The sequence below is a fragment of the Oryzias melastigma genome, linkage group LG6 (genome assembly GCF_002922805.2).
Source record: "Oryzias melastigma strain HK-1 linkage group LG6, ASM292280v2, whole genome shotgun sequence".
Lineage (NCBI taxonomy): Eukaryota > Metazoa > Chordata > Actinopteri > Beloniformes > Adrianichthyidae > Oryzias > Oryzias melastigma.
This window is the reverse complement of record NC_050517.1, coordinates 5662357-5675015: the sequence shown is the minus strand read 5'-3', so window position 1 is coordinate 5675015 and position 12659 is coordinate 5662357. Positions and strand designations below refer to the sequence as shown.

Genomic DNA, 12659 nt, shown 5'->3' with positions numbered 1-12659 from the left:
CACACACACACACCCACACAAGCAGTGTCTGTTTGACAGTTTTTCATTTAAAATGAACTTGTCCTTTCATCAGGATTGGATGTTTGTACTCTGAGCAGAAACTATTTCTCATTTCTGAACCAATTCTTGAAAAAACTTTCCTTCCATTTATCTCCTTTCTATCCTCAACATCTGTCTTTGTTTTAAAAATCAATGGAAAACTTCATAACTTTGACCATATACGGTCAATAAGCCCTTTCAATATGCCCTAAAGTCTCATGGGATTCCAGGAGGTTGTCAACAGTCCAGCTGAGGAATGTAGGCCACGCCCCCAGAGACCATCAGTGGACCTCCCAACACCAGCAGAGTCTCCGAAGACTTCTTTCTCTTGACGAGCAACACAAGACCGAATGAGTCCAGGATGATGAGTGAAGATGACCTCAAGTCTCCACAATTTTCTTCCAAAGATTTTCTTTAAATAAAGTGTGTAATTTGTCAGCATAAGTTTGTATTTCACTGACTCCACACAAAGATTCACTGAAGGAACTGCCATAAACATGAAAACAATGTTTTAATGGCTGAATACATGATAAAAGTGTATAAATGAAAGGTCTTCTCCTGCTTTGAGCAGCTCAAAGCGCTTCTTTACAATTGGAAATCTGCGGTCAGAAAACAATATATCAGAAATCTAGTTATACCAGGAGCAGCTCAGCCATTGGAGCATCACTACAGGCTCCTCCCACAAGGGACAGCAACAGGGTCCATTCCACAGCCGTGAGGCTGTGATGCTGGACCACAGCCGCCCCAGTGAGGGTGAGCACCGCGGCAACAATCACAGACCAAACCAGCAAGCCCTGACACAAAGGATCCCCATAACGAAACACTGAGACAAAAATCATTTCAAGTATTTAAATCTGTCAAATAAAAGCATTAAAATAAATAAACCAGATAAAGTTAACCAAAATCTATGTTAACAAAGTTGGTCTTGAGCCTCTTCTTAAAAACATCTACGGCACGTGTAAAAGTCAAGGCCCGGGGGCCGGATCCGGCCCGCTGGATGATTATATCCAGCCCCCTTGATCATTTTATATTTTTGTTATTTTGTTGTTGCGCTGGACGAAGAAGAACACAGCTAATAAGAGGACAAAACTTTCAGTTTGGATCTTGAGTCGGGAAAAGTGCTGGTCAAACGCTTCCTGTTGTCGTAAAACCTTTCCACCAATCAATGGATTACATCATGTGACGACAGAAGGTCCGCCCTCACAGGTCCATTCCATTTTTCTATGGACCTATGACCAATGGGGGACCAGAAATGGTACCAGTTAGTCCTGCTTAACGGGTCCATTTTGTAAGAGAAGGTTTAAAACTCTGAAGGTGTAGTAAAATTAGGACCAATGACTAAAACTTTTGTCCTGGTTGAGTTGTAAGAAGTTCTCAGCCTTCCACGACTTTATGACTAAAATACAAATTAAAATAGTGTTCAAGGTCATCAGGAGACACAGCGATGTAAAGCTGTGTATCATCAGCAAAGCTGTGAAAGTCAACGCTGTGTCTCCCCAAGAGGCAAAATGTACAAATTAAAAAGTATAGGACCTAAAATCGATCCCTGAGGAACCCCACAATTTATTCCATCAATTCTTGAAGAGCATGTATCCATACTAACATAAAAGTGTTGACCTGTAAAAAAGGAAAAAAAAACTTCAGAACAGTTCCTGAGAGGCTCACAGTCTGTCTAATAAAATCTGATGATCTACTAGATCTAGTGGTACCAGAACAGAAAGTTCCTGATTCTAAATGAATTCTAAGATATTTGACGATCTTTAAAGGAGTCATTTCTGTACTGTAGTTCGTCCTAAAACCTGACTGAAATTTTACAAAAATGTTATTGTTATTAATGTAGTTTAATAACGACATTTTTCTCAATTTTTTAAGTAAAAATTGTAAGTTTTATGGGCTGCACGGTGGCGCAGTGGTTAGCGCTCTTGCCTCACAGCGAGAAGGCCCCGGTTCGAATCCCGGCTGGGACCTTTCTGTGTGGAGTTTGCATGTTCTCCCCGTGCATGCCTGGGTTTTCACCGGGGACTCCGGCTTCCTCCCACCGTCCAAAAACATGCTTCATAGGTTGATTGGTGACTCTAGATTGCCCCTAGGTGTGAATGTGAGAGTGTATGTGTGTGTGATTGAGGCCCTGAGACAGACTGGAGACCTGTCCAGGGTGTACCCCGCCTTCGCCCTTCAGTAGCCGGGTTAGGCTCCGGCACCCCGCGACCCCGAAAGGGAAGAAGCGGACAAGAAGATGGATGGATGGATGTAAGTTTTATCTAGAATACTTCGATCTAAATTACTTTTCTACAGTCACACAAAGGACCAAAATCCAAAACACACCTTAGGTCACGGGCCGAACATGAAAAACATTTATTGAACACTAAAACTACATTTAAAACCGTAACTTTTTAACATAATTATGAACTAGATATATAGCATTACCTGTGATAATGCTAGTGTGAATGCTGTAAGCTGAATTTGGCTGCTGAAGATGCTGAAATTGATAGCTAAAAACGTTGAAGTTGATAGCTGAAAATGCTAAAGCTAATAGCTAGCTAAAATATTAGCTAAATGCCAAATTAGCCTAAAAAGCTAAAAACAACACAAAAAAACACTTAGTTACCCAAAAAAGCTAGCATGTTGCTGGAAAAATAGATAAACTTCAAAATAGCCGTAAAAACTTTTTTTTTTAAAAAAAGTCTAAATTAGCCAGAGCAGCTAGCATATAGCTGAAATTTTAGTTAGACTTCAAAATAGCCTTAAAATTCTCAGTAAATGCCAAAACAGTCCAAAAATCTATCAGAATGCCAATTTTTTAAAACTTTAAAACAGCAACTTAACATAAATATGAATAGTAAAAAGGATGGAATATTATTCCAGAATAAATCCACTTAAACCTTAAATAACTTTCAATATAAAATATATTTTGTCAAAATTATACAAGTTAAAAATGAGCACAAGATAACATCGGGTCATTAATTACAATAAAATTAAATGATCTGGTGGGCCAGATAGAATTACCTGGAGGACCGGATCCGGCCCCCGGGCCTTGACTTTGACAGCATTTACTTCTTTCATACAAAGTGCAAGATACAAACTAAACTATAGCTGCAGTAAGTTCTAGATTTCTACTTGGTAATGAAAAGATGTTTCTGTCAGTTTTTTTTTTTTAAGTTTTGTTTGAAGTAATGTTTATCACTTCCCCTTCACCTCAAACGACCCCTTCATTTTCAGAAAACTGGGACGTCCTTCCTCTGTAACCATAGAGCCTTTCATTATATGCTATCAAATTAAAAACACCTCTAATTTGATGCAACTGCTCATCTGTTCAGCATTAACTTTGGGCTCCAATTTTCTGCTCTGCTGACAGATCTTCAGGTTCAGACAGTCCAGGACTGAGATCTACATTTAACTCTAAAACAAAAGGAATCTAGCAGGAGCACTTGGAGGAGACAAAATAACTTTCTGCTTTAAAGATAAAGGGAACTTTTTTACAGTTTCACCATCAGTTATGACAAACATCAGGCTCTGCAAAGAGGTGCAGTCCACACATTAAAAGGAGGAAGTTTAGATTCTGGGGTTAAGAGCTCTGGTTCACTGAGTCATTGATGAGTCAGAGTGTTGCATCAGAACTCAGAAACCTACAGGAGACACTTTGTTTCAGTGAGAAATCTGCTTTTGGCAGAACATTGGTGGTTCAGTCGAAACTTGAAGTTCATGCTGAAGTCACAAAAATGCACTTCTGGTTCCGTGGACGCCAGACATAGAGCCATGACCACTGCTTTTTTTATACAGTAGGGTGGTGGTAAAGGAAGTCTTCTAAAAGTGTTTCTATTTTGACGCTTTCTGACACTTTTTGATTTGAATGCATAATGCACTATTGGAGCTATCCAGTCGTACAGTTTAGATCCAGATTCCAGCTCAGGCGAGGAAAACAAAGACGTTCATGGATCTACAGGTGGAGGATCAGAATGGAGAGGAGCAGGAGCATATTTTCTATATCACAGACACTATATCTTTTTAATGGCTGATGTTATTTGAACGTAAATACGTGTGAGCAGCAATCACTGCCCATAAGTATTTTACCTGCGTCCAAGGTGACTTTTTTTTTTCTTGGTCACATGTTTTAAGAGTGACCAACGTGCACGTTGCTGAATTGCGTGCACACATTTACATGTGTCAAATTGTAATAACTGATGTAAATTCATGTTGGCCACACATTTTAAGTGTGTACTAAATTAAGAATCAAGAATGAGTCCCACCCAAAGTCTTTTAACTGACGTAAAAATGAGACATTCATATAATATTTCAGATGTACTTTTCTCAAAAAATGTATAGTAAAGATACTTCATGTTTTCAGTGGTAGTACTCTTTGAAGTACTAGGTAGGTCTGTAAAAGAATGGCGATGTACTAAATTTAAACTTAGGAATCAATCCCACCTGTTAACTGACATTTTATGGTAATTTATATGTGTATTTCTCAAAAACTATACAGTAAAATCACTTCATATTTTCAGTAGTACTCTTTGAAATATTGGGTAGGTCTGTGAAGGAATGTTGACGTACTAAATTTACAATCAAGATATATTCTCAGCCAAAGCCAGTAAACTTGTGTCATTTCTTTCACCTTTTGTGATAATTCATAAGTGGATTTCTTAAAAACTTTACAGTAAAAACGCTCTATATTTCCAGAAGAAATTTTGTTTAAAGTACTAAGTATGTCTATGAAAGATTTATAATGTACTAAATTGATGATTGGGATTCATTCACAGCCAAAATTAACCAACTTTATATCAGTGCTACAAGATATTTTGTGATTGGAATTCTAAACAACAGAAAAACAGTAATTCACAGTCAATTTCACACATTTATCATTTGCTTTACTAGTAAAATGCTTTCATGAGGAGCAATAATATCACGTTTAAATCTCTGCGGAGTCTTAAGGATTTTCCAGCAAGCAAGTTTTGTATGAAACTTGCAGAAAAAAATCTAGTGACGGCTGATTTGACCGCAGAAATGCGAACGGCGGCTCATTTGACTGCAGTAAAAGTTTCCACATTGATATTTTTCCAAGGCTTCAGTGAAACTGGCGAATGATTGGAATCTTTTCCTGACAGAAATGTCCGGCGCTCCTTCATCCTTCAGGCTCTTCAGCAAAAGGATGTGGGATGGGGCTGCTCAGAGCTTCCCGGCAGGCTCTTTAAAAAAGTGGTTGCACTGGCCGCATGTGATTTGAAAAGTACGTGCGAATAGACACTTTGTTTTTTAATAGGAGTTTTTCATCTGCTCCTGATTGACAATTTGAATAAAAATACTCAGAAATGCAATGTTAAGCTTAAATTCTTTTATATATGCCTTCTGTCATCATTAAAATGCTGCAACAACATGATAAATCAGAGTGAGTCTTTTAACTCAAACAAAAAGAAGGGTTTATTTAATGATGAGCAGAACAACACATCTGGCTGTAAGATGATTCCTGAAGCTGATTAGAGTCTGAGCTCATGAAAACCAAAGCAATAATTAGACCTCATGCTATCCTTATGACCCACACTTGTTCGATTTTTTTGTCTTTGAGCATGGTGCTGACAGACTAGAAAGCATCATAAGCCCAATCCCCCTCATTATCATACTCCCACCGCTGGCTGGTGTCTGCAGGTCTGTGCAGGCCGTGAATCCCGGGGATCAGCAGACAATCACAGACACGTCTGCAGCAGGTTTATGAGCCACAACTGCAGACTGGACTGGATCCGGACCGCTTCTATCTGCTTTAGCTGCAAAGACTAAACCCCCGCGTGAGGACCTCCTCGAGCCGCTCAGCGGAGACGGTTCCGAGCCGCTTCTGCTGAAACTGGAAGTGAAGTGAGGCGGGAAGCCGCGAGGCTGGAGCGGGTAAACTAACGTAATGTCGGTTCCTGTGTTTACATCTTCACTTTGACGAACTCCGAGTTCACGTCAGACTCTGAAAAGTGTCCAGAATTGAGCTTCTCGCGCGGCTCTCCGCGGGCACCTGCCTCGCGCCGGGAACCCCCTTCTCCTTCGCCCTGCAGACCGGAAGTGGACGCTGACGGCTAAACTCACCTTCTTCACTTCCCTCTCGATCTCCATCTCCGCTCCAGCTGCTCCTCCGAGCCTCCCGAACCGCACCAGGCTCTGACACGAGAGAGAGAGAGGAGCGGCCTCGGAGTTCCTGCCGGAGGTCCCGAGGAACTCCTCCGCGTTACAAAATAAAAGACCCTCCTTATTCCAGCCCTTCAAAATAAAAGGCCAAATCTGATGGTGCGCTGATGCATTCAGAACAAGCAAATGCTGGAAAGGTTTAGGACACACGTGCCAGAGTCCATGTTAACACTGCAGTACATTAAAAACGGTGGTGATTTCCAAACTTTCCAGTCTACAGTTTAAATCCAGAATCCAGCTCAGACGAGGGAAACTAAGACGCTCATGGATCTATTTGACAGGTGGATGAATCACAATGGACCCATTTCACTTTCTGCATCACAACTGGGAGTTTTTTTTTATTTGAATAAATAAATACTCAGAAATGCAGTTTTAAGCCTTTTTTTCTTAAATAAATATTTCCTCCATCATCAGAAAAATGCTACAAAAACATGTTAAAAACACAATTTTCATTGGAGTGAGTCTTCAAGACATTCTGTTTTTAAATGTAGCTTTTAAATATTTAGGGATAAATAACTACAGTGATAAAGTGTTATATCTTCCTATATATAACAATTTCAACTTCAGCAGAACAGCGGGTTCCCTTCAAAATAAAACATCCTGTATCAAATTAGACTTAGATGTGCTGCAGCAAGTTTACAAATTCAGAGTTACAGTTCACAGGTTTACACAATTAAATCTACAAAAAAACAAAGTCAAACATGACATTTTCTATCCGTGTGATTTGGGGCGTTGCTCTGTACATTTGCTAAGGTAGTTGTTTAAATTTTTTTTCTTTTTTTTATTTATTAAAAACATTACTAAAACATTTTTGGTTGTTTTTTTTTAATTATGTTTCAAGGTACTGTGTGGCTTTATCTGAAATTGTTGTCAAACCGCAGCGGATTAGCCTCAATAACAGAAGAAAAGCGAGCTTCCTGTGAGAGCGGCAGCCGATCCTTTTAAAGGAAATGACACAACCAACAGCTCATGTTTGTGTTATCTTTCAACAAGAGTCATGTGAGTGCACAGTTTTATCAGCAGGCCTTCCCATAGGTGTGAACTTAACCCTTCCCTCTATAGAGAGAAAAATGACTCATCTGATTTGTGTGTAATTCTTGATTTGTAGCTCATACGATTCATTTTGTGTGTATTTTGTGCATAAGTTCAAAGCAGCTGATAAGAAAATTCCAATGACCCACCATTCTAGAATTTAAATACATTATTTATACAGGAATCGTGAAAAGATCTCACATTTGATTTGTTCGTAAATGCAGTTTTGTGCATATTTGTGTGCGTAGTTAGTTTCAAGCTGCTGTTGATTAAGATTATGTGTGCGTAAATTATTTTTGTGTTTTATTGTTTTTGTACATGGGAATACACAATTGCAAATAGACATAGTTATACACAAAATGTGTTGTATGAGTTACAAATCAAGAACTACACACAAACAAATCAAATGAGACTACTTTCTCTCCATATTTTTCTTTAGCATTTTCTTCCATGAAGAAATTATGTTTTAACAAATGATCTTAGCATATCTGCTGCTGTCAGAAAAATGTACGTTTATGTAAAACAAGTAAAAAAAAAAATGGTGTATTTTTAAGAGGGGGATTGTTGCTGTTTTTCTCTGACACTTGAGTTTTGTATTTTCAAGTAGTTTATTTTTTGTTTTTTTTTATACAGTATTTATATTATAGGTCAATGACGGCACTCCACACAGTATCGGAAGGTTCGTCTCATTCAACGTGAGCCTGTGAATGATTGATCACTTCTGTGGACTGTTTACTTTCAGTTACAGAGAACTTTCTTCCCTCTGCTGTTGAATTTCTCTTCACATTGAACACTATTCCATAAAAGTCCTGATTCCTACATCTTTTTTCTAATTCCTAAATCAAAGCTCTGGTATGTCAGACTCAGTTGTTTTGTAAACATTTTTAAATTGTTAAAAAGAGCCTGGACATCTTCAAGGTGCACTGAGCATCTGGACAGTCTCCAACACCTATGGACAAATAGATAGATGATGGAAGAACAAGTCTTCAAAAGACTTTCAAATAATAAAACGACATTTGCGAAGATAATTCAGTTTGAAAATGAATTTTAATTAAAATTTCAATTTTACAATTAATAGTTTCCTAAAAATTGTGTTTATTTGTGTTTATTGAAGTTCTGTACAAAGGCCTTAGCTTTTCCATGTAATTCACATGTGTCAAAGTCAAGGCCCGGGGGCCGGATCAGGCCCTCTGGGACATTCTATCCTCCAGATCTATTTATTTTATTGTTATTGATGGCCCGATGTTATCTTGCGTTCATTTATAACTTGAATAATTCTGAAAAAATATATTTTTTAAGGAGAGTAAGACATTGAAAGTTATTTAAGGTTTAAGTTGATTTATTCTGGAATAATATTCCTGCCTTTTTATTATTCATAATCATGTTAAAAAGTTATGGTTTTAAAGTTTTAAAAATTACCATTTTTATATATTTTTGGACTATTTTGGCATTTACTCAGAATTTTAAGGCTATTTTGGAGTGTAGCTAATATTTCAGTTACATGCTAGCTGTTTTGGCTAATTTAGGCTTTGTCAGTTTTTTGGATGTTGAATTTTAGCTAGTATTTTTAGCTACATGTTAGCTGTTTTCACTAACCTAAGTTTTAATTTGTTTTTGTTTTTAGGCTAATTTGGCAGTTAGCTAATATTTTAGCTGGCTATCGTCCTCAGCTATTGTCTTCAGCGTTTTTAGCTCTCAATTTCAGCATCTACAGCTATCATCATCAGCATCTTTAGTGGACAAATTCAGTTTACAGCATTCACACTAGCATTATTGCAGGTAATGTTATATATCTAGCTCATAATTATGTTAAAAAGTTTTGGTTTTAAAGTTTTAAAAATTTAGTTTTTGAGTGTTTAATAAATGTTTATCCTGTTTGGCCCGCGACCTGAGGTGTGTTTTGGATTTTGGCCCTTTTGTGCGACACTCCTGATGTCAAATCATTTTTAGTTTTCAAAATAATTTGTATGAAGATCTTTTAAAGGTATTGGTTGTTTTTTCAGTTACCATTTCTAAAATACTTCAATTCCTATTTTTTTTCTCTCTGTTGCAAGAGCTTTACCACCTGTTTCAAAAGAATTTCAAAAAAGGAAGCAGAGCGTCTCACACTGCTATTTCCACTGTGACCTAAACAGAATTCACATCCATTTTTTGTTGTTCATTTGCTTGAGAAAGAATGAAGACTACGATGAGAATGTAGCAGTTTGCTGGACGTGGATGCCGTCTGTTTTTCAAAAGGCGCCTGTGAATTCTTCAGCTGTTTTCCACTCTTTGTTTTGACCTCGTCAGCTTGGTTGCATAAGAAATACCCGAAGATGCAAAGACCAGAGACTGGAAAGAGGCTGCGTTAGTGAGTACAACAACTAGTGGTGTTCTGAACTGTTTTCAAATGCGGACATGCCCAGATTTTGTAAAAATGTTTTGCAGTATTGTCATATAAAGATTCCTACATAAAGATAATTATCTACAATCTTTTTAAATTGTTATACAACCATAAGCAATAAATGCCACAATCACTTATCCCATTAACCAGACAAAAAATAGAAAGTTCTACATTTTCAGCATATGTATCAGTGTTGTAACGGTAAATTAAAAAAGATCAAACTTGTGTCTTTGTATGTCAGTCAAAGAAGGAAATGAAGGAATGAGGAACCGATGTAAATGCGCAAAAAAAGGGTTTCAAAATATTTTAGGTTTTTATTTTTAACCCTTTAACACCCGAGGTGCCATCAGTGACGTTTAAACACAAAATCTTTAACTTTTTAACCGCTGACACAATAATTCCAGCAGATTTTGAAGGAGAAAAGTGTCTGAACGAGCTTTTTTTTACTGGAATTATCGTGTTAACGTTCACAATCAATTTGACCAATTATCTTTCTGTCTTTAAAGGTCAACAGAATTTCTCTTCATCAAACGACAGAAGGAAGCTTCCCCCTCGGAGGTAAATGATGAGGCTGCTCACGTTTGCTGCGTTGCTTGTGACGGTATACTCCAGGGACACATTTAAGGGGTGAGTGGAAGAGTAAAAATACTCCGTCATTTGTGTCTTCTGGGTTGTGACTGTCATCTGCAGCACAGTGCAAAACCTTTGTACATAGAGATTCTTAAAAAAAAATAAATAACGTAACCCTGCTTTCTGTTCTCAGTCTTTTTCTTAAGCAATTAAACGGGGAAAAAAGGATTATTCTGATGAATTTTACTGCTTAGCTTGGAGTTTGAAACAGTTGCCTTATGTGGTGGACGTCTAAATGTAGTGCTGTCATGCGATACATTTTTTAAAGCGATTAATTAAGCGCAACCTGTAACTAAGTATTCTAATTAGTTGATTTTAATTGCAGTGATTTTTAACCTCGTAATTGCTGTTAAATACCTCATTTTGAGGTGATTTATTTAAATTTGTAGCCTGTTTTTTCCCCTCGGCCGACCACCACTCCTCTTTAACCCTAAACCGACAAGGAGGCAGCTTTAAACTGACCAATCAGGAGCAGGCTTAAAACCGACCAATCAGGAGCAAGCTTTAAACCAACCGATCAGAGGTCAGCTTTAAAGCAACCAATCTGAAGGCACTTTTAAACTGACCAACCAGAGTTCATTTCTAAACCGACCAAACAGGAGCCAGCTTTTAATCAACCAATCAGGAGCCGACTTTAAAACCAACAAATCAGGTCCCAATTTTAATCTGGCCAATCAGGAGACAGCTATAAACTGGCCAATAAGGGCTAAGCTTTAAACCAACCAATCAGGGCTAAACTTTAAACCGAGCAATCAGGAGCCGGCTTTAAAACGACCAATCAGGAGCCAGCTTTAAACCGGCCAATAAGGAGCCAGCTTTAAACCGGCCGATCAGGAGCTGGCTTTAAACCGACTAATCAGGAGCCAGCTTTAAACCGACCAATTAGGAGCCAGCTTCAAACCGACCAATCAGGAGCAAGATTTAAAACGACCAATAAGGAGCCAGCTTTAAACCGACGAATCAGGAGCCAGCTTTAAACCGACGAATCAGGAGCCGGCTTTAAACTGACTAACCAGGAGCCAGCTTTAAACCGGCCAATCAGGAGCCAGGTTCAAACGACCAATCAGGAGCGAGGTTTAAACCAACCAATCAGGAGCCAGCTTCAAACCGGCCAAACAGGAGCCGGCTTCAAACCGGCCAATCAGGAGCCAGCTTCAAACCGACCAATCAGAAGCCGGCTTTGACCCGACCAATCAGGAGCCGGCTTTAAACCGACCAATCAGGAGCCGGCTTCAAACCGACCAATCAGGAGCCGGCTTTAAACCGACCAATCAGGAGCTGGCTTTAAACCAGTTATTATTAACCATGGGGCTGCGGCCCATTATTGGTCTTCGAGCGCCCCCTAGTGGGCCGCGAAAAATTCTGTCCTGGACCTGATGGCCGCGAGGGCAGCGGGATCTGAATGCAGTTTCCTACCACTTGGTGGAAGTTATATTTATTTATTTACATTTTCATAAGGTCTTTTTAATGCTGCTGTTTTAAGTTGGACGTCATAGTTTCGTACTCAACAATTGTAATTAATATTTTAATTTAATAAAAGTGGGAAGATGAAATTTGATCTGACGGCTGCAAGCCAGAGCAGAGCGCCCGCGGTACTGCGGTCAAGTGAGCCGCTGTTCGTTTTTCCGTGGTCAAATCAGCCCTCATTGGATTTTTTTTTTCTGCGAGTTTCATACAAGACTTACAGTAGCCTGTCCGTGCTCGCTGGAAGATCCTGGAGACTCTTTAGAAAACATTATATTTTTACTCCTCATGAATGCATTCACATTACTTTTTATGCTTATGCTATTTATTAGAAAAAACTGTGCATTACGTTTTTTTTAAAATCAATCTCAAAATCTCTTGTATTAGTGAAATAAAATTGTTTAATTTTGGCTGTGAATTCATCCCAATCATCAATGTATTTCATTATAAATCCGTCACAGACCTACTTAGTCCTTAATAGAAATCTTCTCCTAAAAATCTAAAACATTTTTTTTGTATAGTTTTTCAGAAAAAAAAAACATCAAAAATGCCATATAAGGTCTAATCTTTACATCATTTGGCTGACTTTGGGTGGAACTAACTCCTCAGTATCAATTTAGTACTTCACCATTCCTCCACAGACCTCCTTAGTACTTCAATGAGTACTACTCCTGAAAATATGAAGCATTTTTACTGAATACTTTTTGAGCAAAGTACATCTGAAATACTATGAAAAATGTAACTTTCACTTTTGAATTCACTCTCTAGTCTTTTCTACTCTTTCCCCGCCCCGCGGGCGCGCACGTGGAAGGACGGAGATGTGCTGTGCGTAAACGCGCACGCGGAAAGGTGGAGATGTGCTATGCGTAAAGGCGCACTCGGAAGGGTGGGGATCTGCTGTGCGCGGGCACAGTCGCCCTAAGGTGGGGGTGCTTTGAGCGACATTGCT

General features: G+C 38.7%; 2 protein-coding genes across 3 annotated transcripts in view; one reads left to right on the top strand and one right to left on the bottom strand.

Moving 5' to 3' along the window:
* The window catches only part of tes (testis derived transcript (3 LIM domains)), a 24676-nt gene extending 18417 nt beyond the window's left edge, over window positions 1-6259 (bottom strand). Inside the window, exon 1 of the mRNA XM_024261906.1 lies at window positions 6103-6259. Within this exon, the coding sequence (XP_024117674.1) occupies window positions 6103-6129 (27 nt within the window). The 5' untranslated portion in view covers window positions 6130-6259. The remainder of the gene's footprint in view (window positions 1-6102) is intronic.
* Window positions 6260-9347: 3088 nt separating this feature from the next.
* Window positions 9348-12659, top strand: part of LOC112139176 (carboxypeptidase A1) — a 10744-nt gene continuing 7432 nt past the window's right edge. Inside the window, exons 1-2 of one of the 2 annotated variants that reach the window (XM_024261877.2) lie at window positions 9348-9583; window positions 10123-10243. In XM_024261877.2, coding sequence (XP_024117645.1) covers window positions 10179-10243 — 65 coding nt within the window. In that variant the 5' untranslated portion in view covers window positions 9348-9583; window positions 10123-10178. Of the gene's footprint in view, window positions 9584-10122; window positions 10244-12659 lie in introns of those variants that run through there. The other variant, XM_036212209.1, reaches the window with a different exon arrangement.